Below are 21,812 nucleotides of genomic sequence, written 5' to 3'. Positions count from 1 at the left end.
CTAATTAGAAGAAAAATTTCTGCCAAGACCTACAATTAGCAGCACTGCAGTGTACAGTGAAGTAATAGAGTGGGAGTTTTTTGGTTTTGTGTTTGGTTTTTGTTTTTTTGTTGTTTTTTTTTTAATATATGAAGGAAGATTCATTGCTGTGGGGCTAAACGTGTGGTAGAGCAGCTCACAGCTCTTTTGGGACTGATTGCCACTTTGATGCTTGGCACATCAGAGTTTCCAGCAAGCTCAGACACAACATCCTAGGATTAGAACATCAATTTCTCTAGGGGATCATATACTTTAGATGGTAAGAAGCTCCTTTTCATCAAAAAGCAAAAAACAAAGGAAAAAATAATAGTAATAATAATTAAAAAAAAAAGCACACAGCAGAGTGGCTTCACTTCCTATAAATCCTGGTCGCCTAGGAGAGTGGCATAGCTCTCCAATTTGAAGCTTGGCTACCAATACTCATTATGGAATTCAACTGAAGACTTTTTCTTCCAGTCACATAGAGACTCTCCATATTTCAAAACTGCCTAGTGGATTTCCTAGCGCAATAAAACTTCAGCTGAGAAATCCTGATACAACTGGACAGGAGTCTGGCACTTCCTAGAGACAAATCTAACCTTCATACTAACAACCATTAGCAAGCACTACTAGCTTATTACCTTTTCCTTTGTGTGCATTTACCATTAATGTTTGTCCAGCTGAAATTTTAAACTTCTTGGGAAGGGACTTCATCTTTCAATGCGTATATACTATACGACATTGCACAAGGCAATTTCTTCCTCCTTTAAACTGAAGCATGCTGTCTAAGAACACCCCTAGAATACAAACGTACATCTAAGCTCAACTCCATTTTTATAATGTCCAGCAAACGCACTGGAAAATGCTGCCCCTTAGAGCAACACGATCAATTCCTTCGGTTTATCAGAGGGATTTACAAAATGGATATCAAATGCCATCCTGCTGACTTGTCTTGACACAAAGGCATGCTTGCCTTTGGATATGCACTGGATAAATAGATACTCACATTCCATAAAATAGGGGCCAGGTTCAATTCGCCATACAATTTGTCCTTTTTGCGTGCCAGTCACTCCCCGATTCTTGGAATCCCAGAAATTGGCTGGAGAGTTCTCATCTGAAAGAGAAAAAAAAAATTGTCAAGTAGTATTTATAATAGTTTTCTTGCTTTTCTGTTTCAAGAGGCCCAGATACAAAAAATTACTTGTGTTTAAAAAAAAAAAAAAAACACATAAAAAAAAACCAAACAAACTGGCAAAAGATAAATGACTTCTCATTCACAGTTGATAGTTAGATCAATTTATGCAGAGTGAGCAGACATACATACAGCCAAAGTAAGTATATGGTTTCCTGTAAGAAGTGGCCTGCCAAGATAAAGTGTTAAATTCCAAAACTTCCTTAACGCAACAGAGAGGCTACTGGGAGTGTATAGCTGATTCCAACTTCATCACAGAGTTACCACACCATTTTATACAGCAGTCCTGCTCTGTGATGTGATACTCTAGCATTCATTCCCTAGGTAGGAAGTATAGAATGCAACCATAGGTATCAAGTCTTACCTCAGTTTTTAATATATCCTATATTTTAGAAACTAGAGAGAATATTTTTATACATACACCAAAAAAATCTGACACTTTCAACTTCCCGACATGTACAGTATTATTCCCTATCAGTGAAGTCAAGTTAGAGGCTCAAAGGGCAGAACTGTCACTTAGGAAGCGAGAGATACAAATGAGATTCAGCAAAATACATTCAAAAGAAGAGAACTGAGAAGCAAACACTAAGTATCTCCAGGTCAGCTTAGCAATACCAGTATTTTCCCCTCCCGAACTAAGGTTTTTATCCTAACAGTAATGAACACGGGTCTTGGGGTTTGTTTTTTATTTACCAGCCTGTGTTCAGGCACCCAGAACGCTGTATGAATGAAAGAAAACCAGAGTGAGAAGCTGTTTGAAAGGGCACAAAGGTTAGTTACGACCACCCAGAGGAAGCTGACATAAACGCAACTTAACTTCTTTTGTACAGGAAGATCTTTAGAATTATGCATCGTAACGTTTTACAAGTGCGTTTAGGCAGCTGTTTCTTAATTAGACAATTACACCTGTGACCTCAAATACAACATCCTAATTCTTTCCAGGGGTACTTGATATCCCTTAGTCTTAAATTTTTTTTAAAAAAGTATCCTGTTTTATTACACACATTTGAGTGCATTCTGCAGTCTTAAAAAGACCTCACTAAGAACTTAATCTACTGTGGCTTTGTTCATGAAGCTCCTATCCATTCAAGCACGTTTTCTTCGTACTTTGGTAGGAACTCCTGCATAAGTAAGATTACAGAATTGTCACCTTCATTTTAGAAATCCATATGCTATTTATGAAAGAATAATCAACAATGCAGCTTTGTTATTTTTATCTTAAAAATATAAACTTACACTAAAGCTTCTCTTTCTCCTTTTCATTCTGATTGCTTATCTCAGTGTATGCACAATAACTCTACTGAATCATGATTAGTGCAGTCTGTACATTCACATCCCACCAAACTGACATGCAAAGCATTACCAGACACATGCTGGACTTCTGTGATTGCTCAAGAGTAAGTTACACACCCTGTCCACAACCTGGAAGAGCCCTGGCAAGTCAAGAGGCAGCCATGGCAAGCTACAGACATTTTTATGGCTCCAGGCATGGGCAACTTCGAGAATTTTTAGAAAGCTGTGGTCTGAACACCTCAACATCATGACGAGTCCAGAATAGTTTCATAATTATCTCAATGACAATGAGAAGAGAGAGGAGGGTTCTCCTACTGCCTGTGATCTTCGAGCATGTAATACCCTCAAGGCTTAATTTTTTGTGTGAAATCAACACGATAGTACATAAACTGCATACACCATACAGTCAGGCACATAGGCAGTAAAAACTTAAAACATGCATAATTATTCTTCATTACGGCGAAAAACTTTCAGAGTAAACAAAGCTCTATCTCACCCATGTATTTCTTTTTTTTTCCAAAGCTATATAAAGAGGAACTCTGAAAGTACAGCCTGTAAATCATCCCATGGGCCTCAGAAAAAAATCTCTATATGTGGCTTGCAATAACACTAACCGAAACAATACACTGTTGACTTATTTATTTACTTTTTTATTTTTTAATGTGCCTTCCTAACCAAAGGCCCCACTATTATCTTCCACAGACAGAACTCTGGGAAGCCATAAGATATAGCTTAACTTCCAGCAAATCTATACTAGTGCCTACTTTGGTCCACCATACAAACTTGGTTATCCGAACCATCGCTACCAAAAGTGAGCAGATTCTTTAAAAATTCCACAGTTATCTGAAACACAGATAGTTTTAAATTATTCAGTGTTCTCATTACGTCTAGGTAAATAAAGATGTATCGTATGACAAAAAACCACCTCCCCTAACATGCCCTAGTTCTTCTGAATTTCTGAATTTAATCAACTGGAAAAGAGTCTTCGTAATTCTGAGCAGAAGGACAGATATTTGGTACATTATAACCGTAAGCATGAAATTTTTTATCCTTATCTTGTTCAAAAAATCAAGGAACTCTGAAGCAATGAAATACGCCTTTAACAGTGAGACTTCCAACATTAAGGCACAAGCAACTGTTCTTTGTTTTTTAAAATCAGTAATTAAGTAAAGTCAATGGTAATTTTTAACAGGACATTAGTGAGCTTCAGAAAAGGTCCTACATGAACCGAGTCTCGAATTCTGAGCTGATAGTTACAAGAAAGCAGAACATTTTCTTACACCTTAATTAATAAAATCCAACATTTAAGAAAGTGTCTGGACTTCCAGCCCTTTCATGAAGGAATAGTCTCCTTTGCAGCAATGAAGACTGAATCATTGATACTCTGCCCACAGGTATGCTGCCATTGCAACAGAAGGTGGCGGAGACAGAGGGATGAAAAATGCTGACAGACCACTGCCTGTCAGCAATCGACTCAAATTACAGAATTTATTTTGGACAGCTTTGATTTTCTTCCGAAACAGCTGATTTTTTTCTACTTTTATGATGTTATTCACATAATGGAAAAAAATAACATCACTAATGCATATGGAAAAATAACTTCAAACCTCAGTTCATGGATTTTAAAAAAAGAAACTGAACAGCAAAAAAAAGGAAAAGAAAAAAAAAACCACACCAAAAAATAGCATGAAAACATTAAAGTACACAATATTGCCGAAATTTACTTATCAACACTGCAATAAAAAACAGTTAAACAGTGATAGTAATATTCAGCTGGGCAATAAAGAAGTCTTTGAGAGCACAAAAAGCAGTGTCAGAATTACCACTACCTCATCTCTCTTCTTCCCCAAAAAGTGTACGTGTATGTCCATGTGTATACACACACACACACACACACACATATACACACACACACACACGATATATATTCTATAAGGAATTTCAATTCTAAGAAGTTCTAGTCCCCTTTTAGCTGATAATTGTTGCTGTTTGTGAAACTGGCGGCTGTTCCAGAATCTGGGCCAAAGAGGAGATATAAATATCCCTTCCCAGAACATAAAATATGCAACAAAATACTGTCTTACTGCATTGGTATCTCGTCCAGTGAGTCTACACTTCTGAAAGAAATAAACCAATGCAAGATGCACAGCATCTTTCTGTCTTTAATAATTCTTAGACACAAAATATTACAGAAAGTAACTTACTTCTCAGAGCTGCAACCCCTGCACAAATCAGCATATGTGAGATACGTTCTAAAATGAAAAGTGGATAGTAATAAATATATCACTGTGTGGAACTTCACACTGACTAGTGCTCCTTGAAATCACTGTAAAGCAAACATGTTCTGAGTAATAATGTTTTCTTTATTTAACTGCTAAGCAATCAGCCAAACCTGGTATTAAGAACCAAACTAATTTTTTTTCCACTTTCAGGCTTCATCATCATGACAACACCCGTTAAGGTAAGTTAGATACCAACGGCATCTGTAATACCCACAGCTTGTGCTCTCCATGTCAGCATTGTAGTTCTCCACCTGTGTCCACAGCTCTGCCCTGATGTGACAGTGAATGGGATGCAGCTCCCTCTAGCATGTGTCAATTCAGTATGCTATATTATGTGAAAAGCAATATAGAAGTACTGGACAAACGGATGAAACAGTGCAATGAAAGAAGAGGGTTTTGTTTTTACAGAATTAGTTTTCACAATAGAATTATGCCCGTAAAAGAGTAAGAGCCATAAGAAGCTCCAGTATGGCCATGCCTTTTCTGTACTGGGAGCCCAGAACTGGACACAGCACTCAGATGTGTCTCACCGGTGCTGAGTAGAGGGGAAGGACCACCTCCCTCAACCTGCTGGCTAAGGCTCCTCCTAACGCAGCCCAGGATGCCAGTGGCCAGGGCACTCTGCTGGCTCTTGTTTGACCTGTTGTCCACCAGGACCTCCAGGTCTTTTTCTGAAAGCTGCTTTCCAGACGGTCAGTCCCCAGCCTGTCCCAGTGCCAGGGCTTATTCTTCCCAAGGGGCAGGACTTGGCATTTCCCTTTGAACTTCGTGACATTCCTGTTTGCCCATTTCTTCAGCCTGTTGAGGTTCCTCTGAATGGCAGCACAACCATCTGGTTTATCAACTGCTACTCCCAGTTTCGCATGAGGATGTTACAGGAGACAGTGCTGAAAGCCCTGCTAAGCCAGTACCTGACATGAGGGGTCAGGAGGCTTCTGTGGAGTTCACGTTTTGTTCTTTGTGTCTTATTGCTTTCACTATTTGTCTTAGGAAAAAGGACAAACTACCTGAAATCCATCACCTTACAGAGTCACCTTGCATAGCTTAAATCAACAAATAAATAAATAAATAAGATACAGTCTTTTGTAAGACAGTTAAAAGCAAGAACTGCTACTGATTAATATCTGAAACAAGCCTGATAGTCCCAGTGCACAGACTGGTCATATGCAAACCAATGCTCATCTTCTGATCCCAGTTTCTGTGGACAGTAGTGTTAAGTTATGGATAAAAGGCTTGTCTCCATGAATACAAAGGATTTTTATTCTTCAAATACAAAAGCATTACAGAAGTCACAAACTCCTACTGTGGAAACATCACAGATTGCTTACTGAATAGGAGAAAATTTAGAAGTTCCCTATAGAATCATAGAACGGTTTGGGTTGGAAGGGTCCTTAAAGATCATCTAGTTCCGCCCCCCCTGCCATGGGCAGGGACACCTTCCACTAGACCAGGTTGCTCAAAGCCCCATCCAACCTGGCAATCTAAGCAATTGCTAACCTATAGCAATCTAAGGGCTTCAAACTTTTGCATACCGATCTCTTTTCTATAACACATTTATAAAGATGCTTATATGCAGAGCTCAGAGAGAAGGTGATGCTTAACAGATTCCGAAAGTCACTGAATGGTTTTAATTATATACAATTTTACAATTTTCATCTTTGACAACCATATATGGGTATCGTAATTCACAACTCTTGAAAAATCCACGCAGCTTAGCTCAGAAAAGATCAATCATGTTGGTAACACCATTGTATCCCTGCATAATTCTCATTTGGGATTTACATCCTCATTATCCTCATTTGGGATTTACATCCCAATCTCCATTTTTTCACCCCTTTCTGGAAGATGTTTTATGCAAAATCTTTTGAAGTGCTTGTATTGTTTCTTCTTAATTTAAAATTTTAAATTAAGTTCAGATTGTCAAAATGCTGACTTCCTTAGCATTTTAGGTTAATTTTAATAAATTCTTGGGCACTGAAGATGATGTGTGCGATGCATCCAATTATTAAGAGGGGTGTTTGTACTCAGCCTGGGGAAGCTTACAAAGCATCGATCTACATGTTATTTCTCTTATTAGGTGTTCTCTTACAGTGTGTATCAGAGGAGCTGGAAGGCTGGTAGATAACAAGGCTACCTATAGTTTTGTCTCAAGCTGAGATTCATCAATCTGCCATCAGTTTCTCTCATAAGCATACTATTATGAACGATCATCCTCTACCTGTTTTACTCTGTCATTTCACTCAGTCTTTAAAAGTAACAGGTTTGTAGTTAATCTGCATCGGAGGATATTTCTGAACTTAATTCTAAGCCAACTGTCAGGAGATCTCTAGGATGGCATTTCCAATGTAAACCAGAAATCTGATTTACATGCATTTTACTGCATGATTTCCAAAACCTCACTCCCAGTGCCAGTAAATGCACTCCACTTTTTGGTGTGAGCACAGACTTACAAGCAGGAAAACAGACCGTCACCAAAATGTAAAATTAGTAAGAACGTTCCAAAGAGTACTTGCTGTGGATTTTGAGCAACTGACTGGGAAAGTTTGTAACACTAAATTTTGTGCAGTATTTTCACTTCGGTAACCTCTAATAATTTTACTTCTAGAAATATGAGAAAAAAATAAAAATAATCCATGGGTAATCATTAAAGAAGTAGCACAATGTTTACTGAACTAACAAACTAAACCAACTTCTCCTTTATATCCAAAATATGCTTAAAAGCAATTGAAAACTGCATCAGCACACATTTAAAGGAGAAGACGAATTTTATCACCTGAGGCCTCACTCCTTTTCTGGAAAGCCAGTAAGTAAACTAACAATTTCAAGGCAGAGCTTCCATTGCAAGCAATTATTACAATAAATCACATTACGTCAACCCATTTAAAATACACTACATATCAGTTACTATCGGACAAACAAGTATTAACCCACTATGTACAGCTTATGTTCCGTGATTTTCAGAATTCCCCATCTCAGTCTGTGAACAGTTCACAGGCTTTCTGGTGGAACCAAAACATTTCTCACAGAAGACAGCACTAGCATATGCAGCACATCGCTGATACTAAAGATCAACACTTAGTTGCACCTTCTAGCCTTACCTGGCCATTCCAAAGGATGCCTGTGGATCCTAAACTGCATTCCTCCATCTGAACCCAATTAACAAACTGAACAATTAAAAAAAAAATTAACGTTTTACAGGACAGATCCTGAAAATAGTATCCCTGTTCCCAATCACAAATGGTATTTTCTACAAAAGTTGCCTTCTGGACGCAGCCTGTGCAGCTCAAGTTTGGAGGCTTTAGCTCTGTATTAGCACTGTTGCATAATCTCAGCTCCTCAAACTGCATCTGTCCTCTCCCTTCCTCTTGTCATTTGAAGGAAAGGGTTTTGGAAGGATGTTCTCAAACTCCACGGCAGTTTCTAGCAGTTACACACAATCGTCTGCCTCTTCTCCTTTAATCAAGGGTTTATCTAGGTCCAAACAACCCGTGTTAAAACATATAAAGTATTACGTCCTTCAAGCTCAGCTATTTGCGGCCACTCCCCTCCGAAGGGTACAGGATGCCGAAGCCCCATCCTCCCTCCACTTCCTTCCTCGCCTTGTCCAAGGGAGGATTCCGAGGCACAGCCACGGCCCCGCAGCGTGGGGCGGGCTGATGTAAACAGGAGGATCGTTAAATCCTAGAAATGACGGCAAGGCAGCCACAACAACGAGCACAGCGGGATCTCACTGGAAGTGCTGGCTTTTGTTTACTCAGTATTTTGCTCTCCCACATGACTTCCCCACAAATCCAGCCATTTAGAGAAGACGAGACTGCTCTGTGACATTTGGCTGGGATGAAGCTGCCTTTAACCCAGGACGACTCTGCACTGGGCAGTCCTGAGCAGGAGGATAAGCAGGTGGCAGGGAGCTGCTATTACTACCTCTCCTCTTTCAGGTTGGTAAATGCCACCTCAGCGCAGGGGCTCGGACACGGCTCGGTTTTGCCAGATGCTCTGACTGCTCACAAGCCTCCTGGTGGGTGCTGGCAGCCGACCCACAACTCCTTCAACTTACGGCAAGGACCCAAACTGTGCCAAAGCACTCCAGTACCACAAGAACAAAAAGGGTACTTAAAGGTATCTTTGCAGTCTGGTCCATGGTCTGCAGATCGAGTCCTTTGCAGCACACATTTCATGAAACTGTACGCTTCTGGAGCACTAGGTTCAAGCTCTCAAAGAAAATCTTGATTTTCCTAGTAATAATCAGATAACAAAAAACAGAGGGAAAAAAAAACAAAACCACCCTCTGACAGGACTATTTATTCATACTTGGCCTGAAGACTTTCCAAAAAATGCTTCCAAAGAAATTAAGATAGACTTTTTGCTAACAAAGAACTGAAAGCTACTATATTCTTTATGTTTGCATGAGCACCTCTAGGAATTGTATTTTCAAAGGACAGGAGGGGAAAGAACACCAGAACTGGACTACTGTAAGAGAAATTTAAAACACTGCTGTGTACTAAATGGCTGGAAACTGTTCTCTCTTGAATGCCAACTGAGCAACCCCCCAAAAAATTGAGAAGAACAAAATTCTTGGACAGTCTTAAAAGCTACCTAAGCAGCTACTAGATCCTACTACATGCTATCACAGATCTCTTCACTCTTCATACCACTTTGGCAAACTTGGACAGTAATGAAAAAATAAGACACAAATCTTCAGCTGAGAAAAACAGGGGCAGAAAAGTAAGAGGCGGAGAAAGGTACAACAGGTGCTCTAACAGCCTCACGTAGGAGAGAGGCGGCTGTTTGGGCTCTCCATGAAGGTGATGGTGCACTGCCATGGTGCACCCTGAGCTCCAGCCTAGACACAAGTATCAGCCTTCCGGTGACACAACCCTGCCATATTAGCAGTGAAGGATCGTCATCATCTATACTCAGATATTTAATATCACGACCCAGGGTCAAAAAAGCAGGGAGGTGTTTGTTCCTCACTGCACAGCAGCAATTTGTTCCCAAATTAACAACCAAAATTAAGGTTCACGTACCTCCACTTACTGCCCCTGCGCTGTGGGCAAGAAGAGGAAAGACGGCATTCGCATTTCCTCAGGTGCCCTCTGTGACCCCCTACATACCATATATGTTATGTTGCTGACGTTTATTGCACTCTATCATTTTACACAGCAAGAGCAATTATTCGTTCTTCTACCTGTGACTGACAGGATGATCAGGAATAAGCTGTATTTCTCTAACACTTCACTCCTACTTCAGCTGCAGAAGCAGAGTAAAGGTAGAAGCCATACCATACACCCCATCCAAACACTAAACAACGAAACCTTTTTGCTATTGAAGCTTAAATTAATACAGTGGCAAGATCCTTGCTCTCATTTTCATACACCGCCTTTATTCTGACACTGGCCGTAAAATGGGCTATTTCCTTCTTTTTCAAGAATTATATTACTACATTTTGTATCTTTCTATATGTACACTAACACTTCAACATGGGGATCAGAGCACCGCCATGTGCCCACACACAATGTGATATTTCAAGGCACAGCAGCAGCTGAAAGGATTAGTTAACTAGAATGCAGGACAAAGATATTGCAAAAAAAACAAGTACTTTTTTCAGACATACGACACAGTACAATGGCAGGAATAAAGTGGAATTCCACTTCTCCGTATTCAAAGTAAAGACATCATTGAAATTCAAAGCATTCAAAGACAAAAATAAATCCTTTCACCCATCTCACTGGCAAAAATTCAAAAGCGTAACAATAGGAAGGAAATGACCTCAAGCTTAACCTCTTTCCTGAAAATCTTATTAATCCTCCTCCATAAGATGATGTGCGTTTCGTTCCCATCTACACTGCAGGTTTCACATATGTGCCAGCCCCACGGCTCAAGTGCTCCGTGCAGTGTGGGTCAACATCTGGAAGCCAGATCCTACACAACACATGTACACAATACTTGGGTGTTTCTGCAATGCACCACAAAAGACCAGATACTACAAGAAAGGCGTAACGTTAGACAAAAAATTAAGCTACAGAGCAACACTGAATAAACTTTGACGGATAGTACACCATGCCCTTAGCCATAAAGACCATTAGATACTGATCATATTGTGGATACTTGATCATATTAGTATCTTTGCAAAATGCTAATAAATCACCTACCATTTAGTTCACTGAGGTCCAGCTGGCTGTACGTGGGGGTAAATACAGCATGGGGGATGCTTCCACCTCCTCCTGAAGGAAGCATCATGCAGCTGAGGCAAGAGCTGCACCACCTCTCATGTCAACTCACAATCGTCTCAGCTGCTGATGGTTTGGGGAAAGTGATGTCTGCAGGAGACAGAGACAGCCTGTTCCTCAGGGGGAAAGCCGAAAGCTGGGGCCACCAGGCAGGGAACAGTTTGGAAATTCAGATTTAGGTCACCAATGGCTGCTAAAGTTGGACTACACTTATAATCTAATGTACTAGACCCGGTGGGCTATCATATTATAAAGATTAAAGAATAGGAGGGCAGCAAAGATGCAAGCAATACACTGAGGAAAAGAGGAGCCTGTATCTCTCCCGTAGCATCACCCTTGACACTTTCAGAAATCTTTTGGTGTTTTGTTGTTGTTGGGGGGGCGGGTTTGTTTTTTGTTTTGGTTTTGTTTGTTTGTTTGTTTGCATTTAAGAACTTTGCTGTGTCTCACACCTTGTTAAAACTCCAATACAAACCCATCTTCACAACCATAATTCCTTCTCAATACGCTCCCCTCTGTGATATCCAGTTCCCCACCATACCCCCAAACACATCCCAACACTCCCATGACCTTGTAGCCTAAAGGTGATTATCTCCTGCTTTTAATGGTAGCAAGTCCAAGAAAAACAAAAAACCCTTTGTGTGTACAAGTATCCTAAAGGCCTGTTATTCTGAGTCAGGACTGTTTAGCAAATCTAGAAATACAAGCCATTTTTCCTAATTAACTGTAAAAGGTCATTTTGTGAGTAAATACTGTCAGAGCTAAATTTAAACAACAAAAAAAAGCTGTATCTAAGCTTTTCTGCCAGTCTAAGTTTATTGTGGAATGTTTTTCATCATTTTCCTTCTCGACTGCAGCCTTATATGGTGTCAGATAAGCACTTGTTTGCTGGCAATGCATGAGCTGCTGAGCTTGCTTGAGCCGCACGCAGAAGAGGATTGCAGCTTCCCAGGAATAAAGTGCATGCGCTTTTATCTGTGACCATGTTCCCATCACAAGTCTTTGCTAGAAAAACTAGAAAATATAACAAAGTATTCTTTTTTCCTGCTGTGGAAGACATGATACCAGCAAAGCTGTGCTTTTGTCAACATAGCCTATCCTGCCCCCGGATAAATTCTGTTGGTAAATAAACATTTCCAACAAAAGCACAATTTTGCTAGCGCAGCTGCACTTACAGAGATGGCTTTCTCTGGTGTGGCTGTCTTGGTACAGATCATATGTAATCTCACAGCCAGTGGAAAAAGTGAGGGGTCATTTATTTTATGGCCTTCATGCTGGTTTTTTTAATGGACCAGCAGCATCTGGTCATGTATGCACATACCCAATGCAGAAAGGCATCAGCGAAACTGGGGGGTTTGCTTTGTGGTTGGTTTTTTTTTTTCCTGATCAAATATTTCTCAAGTGGAAACCGTGGAAATCACTTCAGGAAGGGCCAGATGGTTATGGCAGCCCTGTCGAGTCTGCCATTGGGGTCAGCAACCCCATTCCTCTTCCTCCTTCATAGCCCCAAAATGCACTTGGAACAGTTCCTCCTCTGCAAGAAGATCATTATTATAACTCAGTCTGCCGCTGCTCTCTGACAATGGTACATATTTTAATTTTCTGAGAACTGGAATATTCAGGCTAGTTAAAGTTTGGACAGCACTGAGTGGCCCGTAATATATACGAAATCAGACTGAATGATGTAATGATCTCTTCTGGATTCAATTTTGGTAAAATTTATGCTCATTTGAGAACCATTACTAGCTCATAAGCTAAACTTAAGTACACTTTATTCCACATGTAATCCTCCTGTAACTGACTTACCCTTCAAAAAGAGGTTTTTCTTGTGGAACTGTCAGCAAACACAATTGCCATAACTAAGAGGCCTTAAAATAGAGTCAATAAGACTGTGCTATTTTTACTTTTTTTTTTGTTCGCAAATCTAAAAATAAAATACCACTTTGAATCATTATGAAATGTACACCTGCCCTTTAAACATCATACACATCACTGAAACGCACACGTGTAAATAGCACAACAGGCTAGAAGAGATCTTTAAAACACACACGTTATTTTAAATCTATATTTTGAAAAAATTTGCAAGTGTCTTTTGTTCTATTTATATTTATGAAATTTTAAAATCAGATACCAGCAAACAAGTACTTGGCAATTGTCCACCAAAACTTATGAAACATTAGGCTTGAGTACTCACCATTTTTCCAGATTACATTTTGCGATATGCCTCATGTTGGCTACCCACGAGGCAGAGTAAATTTATTACCAGCGTATTTGCTATTAATGATCTGTAGGCTTGCACAGAACTTTTTCTAGTTTCCTTCCTTCTTTTTTGTCCATCCTTCTGCTCCCTTTTCCTTTTTCCTCCAGCTGCTTATACAGTAGAAGAAACTACCCCACTTTATAAGGCATTTACAGTAGTACTGGTATATTATTATCAGAACCCCTATCAGTGGTAAGATGGGTACCCTAAGAAATATCTAAGGCAAGTATCAAGCCTGTTACTACCTGTATAAACTACAAAACTTCCTGCCCTAATTAACAGTAGCCATCCCAGCCCTAATTATCAGCAGCCATCCTACTTCCCATGCCCTACAACTTAATGATGATATGTGAGTACTTTAAAATTTCACATGAACTTTCCAAACACTTTTTGACAAGTTTTGTGCTTACTTCGGTTTTTTATCCTCTGGTCCTAAAACTGAGATGATAATACATTATAAGAAATTATAATTTATTACTGAAGTTTTCAGGTTAATAAATTTATCAAGTCAAAAACCTCAGCTGACAGATGACCCTCAAAACTGCTGGAAAGCCAGAACTAGTTATTGATCACAGTAATCAGCAATAATTTTAAAAACCCCATTCTAACTAACTCAAGTGACACAAATTCCTCAATTTCTGCAATTATCTTCTACAAAGACTGACCTGAATTCACTGGTGCATTATCCATTTGATGTGCTTTTTTTTCCATTCATATTGTAACAGACATATTACTGGCACAATTATTTACATTTTAGCAAGTGTTAGAAAATATTCATACAGCACAAAGGATGAGCTCAATTACTTCAGATCAGAACTGTCACCTACTGTATGTGCAACATCTTGACCAGCAAGACCTTCCAGGCACTGCAGAGATACAAACACCAACCAACCATAAGCAGCTACACCTGAAAAGTAACTTCATGATCTTTGCTCATCAAAATAAAGGAATCCATCAGCACAAGAGCTGTGTCACTGGGCGAAAGCTTGCACTTCCAACCCTCAACTCATGTCACAACTTTTAATGAAAGAGCCACAGGCCCAAAGAGATTCATTAGGTATATGTAACAATTCTGAAAAGATCTTTATTTGTATTTATGCAAATTGCAAGCAAACAAAAAGACTAAGTTCAGTAAATATATTTCTCTTCTAGGACCGAACAAATAATAAGCAACTCAGAAGAAAGTACAAGAGATAAAAGGTACGTATTTCTTCTTAAATCCCCATAAGGGCATAAAGTATCCCAACGAGCTGAAATCTCATTTGCGGGGAGCTCTCAGGCGTGTAAGGGGAAGGAGGTGCTCCCTTGCCAGATGGCATGTTCTGCTGATGGCCACGGAGGAGAATGAGCATAACCACAAAAACAACTTAAGTGTTTTAACTGCCCACATATGCATACCCTCCGCCAGTTATCACAAGTGGCTTTTTGTGCAAGTGAAAGTTTCACCCAGAATCACTGGAAGTTTTCCGTAAGATTTTTATTAAAAAAAGATGAATTCATCATTGGCAAGGGTGTAAAACTCAGAGCACAAAACATTCTGAGCCACAGAGACAGCATTACCCAAAGAGCTGACCCAGCCTTTGCACACAATGATCCATCAGCCACTTTTATGGCCAACTAGTTGGGTGGTTTTATTTTGCTTTTGATAGTACGTCGCACCTACAGGTTTCCCAAAGCTCTATTATCTTTCCTGGAATGAATCAGCAAGGAGCAAAGTCAGTGCCAGACACACTCCCCAAAGGTCCTGGAAGGGGCGGGAGAAAGAGCGTGCGCGTATGTAAGTTTGTTTTCTTTACTGCTAGGGAGGAAGGCTAAACCAAGAAGCCCTAGATGCAGTATACCCACAGAACAGATAAAATGCCCAGAAAAAGGAATTTTCCTACATACAGCAGCTGACACCTAGGGATCCAGGAGGTTAGTTTGGGTTTTGCCTTCTCAAATGGTTGATGGTTTGAACCCTGGAACTATTGCAATGGCACGAGTATCTCTGGATTTCCAGCAATGTGGCATCCTTCAACATTGGGTGGAGACAACTGATGCATCACTGAAAGGAGAGGAAAGACTGCCTCCAGATTCCTCAGCTTCGCTTTTGATTGCACTTGATTATGGCTTGCAGCTTCTGACATTGTCTGATCAATATTCTTCTTAATCTGTTCCAGCCTTTTGACAGTAACAGTATCAGCTGGCATTTCATTCTCAGTGTTCAAGTCCATTCCCATGTCTAATATAGAAACATTTCTAAAAATGTTTTTTTCCTTGCCAGTTCCAAGTGATTTCTCACTGCCTTTTAGAAATCCTCCTGATTACTAAAAGTTGTCAATAAAATATGTCTCTGCAGCACGTATCTCTTAAGGATCTTGTGGGATTTAGTATTCCCTTAGCAGCTGTTATTTTTCAAGTTTATCTTCAATTATGCAAACTAGTCTATTGTTGTCATCTGACAGTAATAGGTTTCTTAGGGAATTTATTAGAAAGTCAGAGAGCTTGCTGGTTTGGAATACAGAAAAATATTTATACCTAAACAACACATCTTTGTCATACTTCAACTTTTCAGTAATCTAAACCAAATGTAAAACCCACTAACAAAAAGAGGAAACAGCCCAAGAATACGGGTTCTAACCCAAGGTAGAAACAGGCATCAACGCTTCCCTCTCGTTCCTCTATTAAAGAGTGAGCCCATTAACTATGATATTGCGGGTACCTCTGCATAAGCAATTTCTCCTTTCCTTTCTACAAACCACATAACCTCTAGCTTAAGTAAAGAGTAACGTCCTCCTATTTTATTTATATATGTATATGTTTGCTAAGGCATTCAAACGGCTGATAAGTAATGCTGTGGAAAACCTACAAATAGAGGAATAATAGGTCAGCATAAAGAGAGCACATCCACGCAAGCAGTGTGCTAAGGAAGGCTATTAAAGGAATATGCTGAATCACTCTATCCTTCACTACCTTTTTCACCATTACCACTTATTTTCCTGGCCAGCTACACTTTCCACCTCCCCTTCAGTGCCTCATGATGGCAAGATCTAATGGCAGATTCCTCATCTTGTAGATTTTCCATTGCTGAAAAGCTCTCCCAGACTCTTTACAGTCTCTTCACCTGAAATGAGTTTATTCCAAAAACTTTGTTCTGACCTGGCATAAAAGCAGACCTAAACATTATAATATTTTAAAAATTATTAATGAGGCCATTGCTATTATTTGACTTCAAATGTGCTGAGATGCTTTACCATTGCGATAAGTATTTCATACTCTTGTGAGTATGAATCTGACCAGATTCCTCCTTTTACCTACCTCCTGCTTTTGATGTAAGGATTCAGGATTCACTTTAGATTTGATATGGCTATTAATAATTAGCGGAATGAATACATTATATAGGATAATCTGAGTTCATTATGAAGCCCAGCAAAGCTGTAAGAAGTGAAACATCATCTCTAAGCATCTACTACTAATGTTGCACGTGAAATAAAATATTTTAAATGTTCCCAAAGACATGTATTATTCCCTCACTGGTAGGTGACAACAGCCAGTGCTACTCAACATGGTTGTCTATATCCAAGAAGCAGGCAAGCAATACACAAAAACAACAAAAAAGAAACCTATGGCTTTAAAAGTATATAAAAATGCTTTCTTATACAAAAAAAATCCTGTCCAGATTGGTTATATTACACCTAACTGCACAATTTCATACAATGAGCTCTGATCCTGAAAACTTTGTTAATACAATTTGTGAACTGAGTCCCTGCGGCGTAATTTTCAGCTGAGCTGTGGTTTCTGCATTTTTGTATAATTTTATATTGTGTGTCATTGATTACTTGCAAACACAGACTATCCCATTTTGGGATCTGGCACTAGCATGCTGACATTGCAGAATTTAACAGCACAATTAAGGAAACACTGTAGATACCACGAGAAGGGTTTCTTGGATGAGCATATGACTGAAGTCTGACCCAGTTCACTTTTCAGAAGCACATCGTGGTTTTTTCAGTTATTTCCACCAAGCAATATAGTGTAGTTATACACTGTATCAATATTCAAGCAGACATAGGATAACCCAGAAATAATTCAGGAGCGCAGCACATTCTAAATTTGCACATACACTTTCAAAGATGCTATTTTTGCAAGGTATACAGGCACAGAAAATCTAATTTGTTCACTTCTGTCTCGGTGCCTGCATACTTGTACTGTCCCTGACCTGATTCAGGTTCCCTTGGACTGCAGCCTGGGGCTTGTTTACTTGACAGAAATTCACAAGTTTTTGTCGGTTCTTTGATGAGGAGACTGAACCCATTTTGTCACAACGTGCCCCACAGTTTGTCATGGTGGCTGTAGCCATTTACTTTTGCTCATTTTCTCTACCACAGTCTGGATACCATCCCCTATGCCTCAACCCACAGCTGCAAGCAGGTACGTATGCTGACCTGCAAGCCAATCTTGTGTCGAGCACTTTCTGCCAAATACATTACAGTCAATAATTTATTCAGATTCTTCAAGAGGGACAATTCTATTAATGCAATACTTTTTTTTTTTTTAAATAAACCATGACTATTCTGCTCTTTTGCTTGCCCTTGCTAAGAGGAATGCAGCACCCGTTCCCTCCCCACGCGGTCGCAGAGCCCCAACCTTGCCACCTCCACAAGAACTGGGAAGGATTAAATAAAAAATTAACTACAAAATGAAGGAGTCAGATTTCACACCAGGAAAGCATACACGATTGGAAATATTTACAAGGACTTGGAAAAAAAACTATAACAGATATACCACATGACACACCCTTGTAAATATCCCAAAAATGGAGGGAAAAAAATCCATCGCTATCCTAAATCGTCAACACTATGAACTGAGACTGCTTTACTGCTCATGATCATAGTTGTTTTGGGGGGTTTTTGGTTGGTTCCACCACCCCCTTCCCATTTCACCCTCTTCAGAATAACTAAGAAATACCTGTGTTCCTCCTTCAGAAAAGATTTCAGCTGCATTGAACGCCAGGACAAAACCGCTGTGGAACTTGCAGCTGCAACTCCTAATACATACTGCTACTTCACTCCTAAAGGTCATATTAAAAAGCTTATAAATCTAAGTATCAAACTACTGTGGCCAACACTTATGCTCTAACAAGAGAACTGTAGCGAGTCAATTGTTCATGACTGCAAGTCATGGACAAACACTGACAAGAAGTAGAAAACCAGAGGCAGAGACCCGCACCATCTTCCAACTCCCTCCCTTTCCAGGGTGGGCTGCGGAGGGGGGAACTTTTAGACAGAGCATCGCAGATGGATTTTTATTTCATACCTGCATTTATCCAACTCTCATTGTTTTGAGACATTTTACACACCAACAGGGTCAACTCCTTTGCAGTAACTCTGCGCTTTCTTCTCTCCGTGGCAATCTGCATGTATTCAGATTTTTCCGGAGTGCCTAAAAAGCCGACAGTGTATGTCGTGTCTTTTGGAGATGTGGTATTTATTGCTTGCATCAGGGACTTTCTCTGTAATACACTAAAGCAGGGCAAGCTGGCCAATTACTGCTGCATCCGAGTTCAAAGTTCAGATCCAGGTCCAGGTCCAGGCGTCAAACTTCTTAAAAATTCAGGATCATCTGGTTTTACTTTTAGTTTGGCTCATCAGAGAGAAAATCCCAAATCATGACGTTTGACGCTGGCTTCCTCATTTCTGTCCCTGAGTTGCTGCGTAATTCTCGGGAAGCAAAGAAAATCCCGAAGCCTTGCGTACCTACTGCATAAGACATATATGTTACTAAAATGGTGTCCTCTTACTTATTTTTGAACTAGCTATGTAGGATTCCAGTCAGTTGCCAGCGCAGTGACTCAGCAAAGGCCCGTGCAGAGCAACTCCCTGCCAGGACTCTGGCCGCCCCGAAGGGGGGAGGCCAGGTCGTGGGCCTTTCCTCACAGAACCTGCCTCAGGCGGCTGCAGGACACACAGGAAGGGCTACCGAAAGTCAGAGAGATGAAATAAGGAGAGAAGCACATTGCCTATGCAGCCTTCAGATCTCAGGATGCTATTTTAGGAAAGCTTGGTAGTCCTCAACTTTACGTTACTCCTCTTAATTTACACTCAAATTCAGTGACATCCTCAATTTTGCATTAGAGGTTCTGCCTGTCACTTCCCAACCCGCACATCTCCTGGGAGTCTGAAAACGTGCCCAACATTCCTAACAGCAAAGCTCAGGCGCTCCTTTGGGATATTTTCTCCCAAATCCTTTTGGAACATGGGAGTATATATATGTAATAGATTTTCAGAGAGTATGTATAAATGAGTATCCACAAACTATCAAGGGCGTCTATGATTTTGAACACAGTATCCTCTATTCAGAAAGCAATTTATTTCAGGAGGTTGACTCATTTCCTTAAAGCTTTTTAAGCTATCTGTTGTGACTGAAAAAAATTCAGAAAATTTAGAAGTACTCAAGGAAATGAGCCAACACATCCTGGAAGAAATTCATCCAATACACACACAATAAGATAAGTCAGCCTTAGATTTCTAAAGAAATGAGCAGGAGGAAGTTCTAAAAGAACCTGAAATATTTTCTGTGAAATACAACGTTGGTTTCCCATCATCGTAACTCTCCCTATGTCTGCTTTAAAAGCAACGTACTATAGCTAATCAGGAAGGTGAAGTGTTTTTTGTTGGTGTCGTCCCCCCCCACCCCGCCCCGGGACAAAAAACCTTCCCTGAAATAGTTTAGTGAATCTCCCCAATATTTAAATTAAAAATATTGCTGTCATTATGCCTCAGGAGAACTTTATTTCAGATTCCTGGTGCTTACCCCCAGGGGCATGGGGTCAAACTATACATCCCAAGATGAAGCCTTTTCAGTGAGATGCAGAACCACAGAACCACCTCATCACAGAGCTCTGGGGACGCTGGCTACCTGGAGGTCATCACACAGGGACAAGGAAACAAGAAGTCCCTACCTTCAAGGGTCTCCAGCAATGTAATCAAATGCACTGTCTTGGAAAAGCTCAACTCTGAAAACAAAAGCAAAGAACCAGAAACAACACTCAAGGTCAGGTTGGACAGGGCTCTGAGCAACTTGATCTAGTTGAAGATGTCCCTGTCCACGGCAGGGGGGTTGGACTAGATGACTTTAAAGGTCCCTTCCAACCCAAACTATTCTATAATTCTATGATTCTATGAAACTTTTTTACGGCCTTTCCAAGAAGCACTCATCCCCAGGGTTTCATGTTTCTGAATATCTGAAATCATGACAGGAACAAATGAAAAATCCATTTGCCAAACAATAAAGATTTCATTAAATAGTAGTTATTACAAATTGCTTTTGCCTTTCTCTGGCTTCTCATGTACTTGCGAAGCCTGAAGAGTGCGACTCAAGTATTTTGAGTATGCTCAGTTATTAAAGTGAAACAAGGCAGTTTTCCATTAAAACTTTTCTATGGTATTGTCTATTAGACATGAATTTAGCAGCATGACAATGCTGAACAGATGCCTTTGGCTAGACATTTACCAAGTGACAACATATGTCCGTGTGCTGGGCTAGCAAAGGTGCTAAGCCTCTTCTTTCACTCGGGAGGCTCACTCCATATGCACATACAGGTTTTGGAAATCAGCATGGTCCAGACGTGGTACTGAATCTCCAAGAACATGTTAGCATCAGCAGCCAGTTCTGAGAGGCAATCTCATCAACGCCAACCCGCTCTTGGAGAAATGATCAACTGGGGCTCTCACAAGGGAGGGAAACTGCACCCTGAGTTTGCACAAAGTCACTCTTCAAACAGATTCCATCAAGACAATAAAATCTCTGCGCCTCCTTCTCATTTTCTCCATTACTCTTGACAGTCTTTACAGTTTGGATCAGTGTCTGTTCAGTCTTTCCAGTTGATTTCCTTGTACTCCATTTTTCTATTTGATGACTTTTCTGCATTGGAATATCCCTTGATCCCTGTATGTAATTTGTCATCTTTAACTGGTCTGGCAAACAAAGAGGTTTCCAAACCTTAGCATGCCCCTTTGCAATCCACTAACTCCATCATACACAAGTTCTTAACATGCCAGTCCCAACATCCAGAAATATTTCATTGTTTTAAAGCTTTTATCTCATACAGGAAAGCCGAGATCCAACTGCTCTTCTAATGACATAGTTTCACATTGCAGCTAATAGTTACAACCAGCGGGTGAGCCAACGGCCCGTGGAGGAGCAGGCTCACAGTGCCTCCTGCCACGCTCCGCTAGACAAAGCAGTCAGTTAGCTGCACAATGTCAGATCAGCAAGTATCCACAGGAAAACTATAACCAAATTAGATGCAACCCAAAACTACACTGAAAGTTAGTGGTTTTTTTGGAGGGAGGAGGTGTTAGGGCAAGGCAGATTCAACTTCTTGATCATCTTAATGATTTTTCCCATTCAGACTCCCCCTCACCTTAACACAAGAAATACCAGATAAAAACACGAGAAGAAGTGCAAAGGCAGAAAGAGAGACCAAGTGAGAAGGTGTATACAGACTCCCCAAACCAACAGAAGTAAAAATAAAAAATGTGTGGAGCTGGGGGGGG

General features: G+C 40.2%; 1 protein-coding gene across 1 annotated transcript in view; it reads right to left on the bottom strand.

Annotated features, from left to right (window-relative positions):
• Positions 1-21,812, bottom strand: part of HECW2 (HECT, C2 and WW domain containing E3 ubiquitin protein ligase 2) — a gene marked incomplete at its 3' end in the record, with an annotated part of 74,228 nt that overhangs the window by 39,791 nt on the left and 12,625 nt on the right. Inside the window, exon 2 of the mRNA XM_009576099.1 lies at positions 1,025-1,132. Within this exon, the coding sequence (XP_009574394.1) occupies positions 1,025-1,132 (108 nt within the window). The remainder of the gene's footprint in view (positions 1-1,024; positions 1,133-21,812) is intronic.

This window comes from Fulmarus glacialis, unplaced genomic scaffold (assembly GCF_000690835.1).
Source record: "Fulmarus glacialis isolate BGI_N327 unplaced genomic scaffold, ASM69083v1 scaffold2614, whole genome shotgun sequence".
NCBI lineage: Eukaryota > Metazoa > Chordata > Aves > Procellariiformes > Procellariidae > Fulmarus > Fulmarus glacialis.
This window is presented reverse-complemented; position numbering and strand designations above follow the sequence as displayed.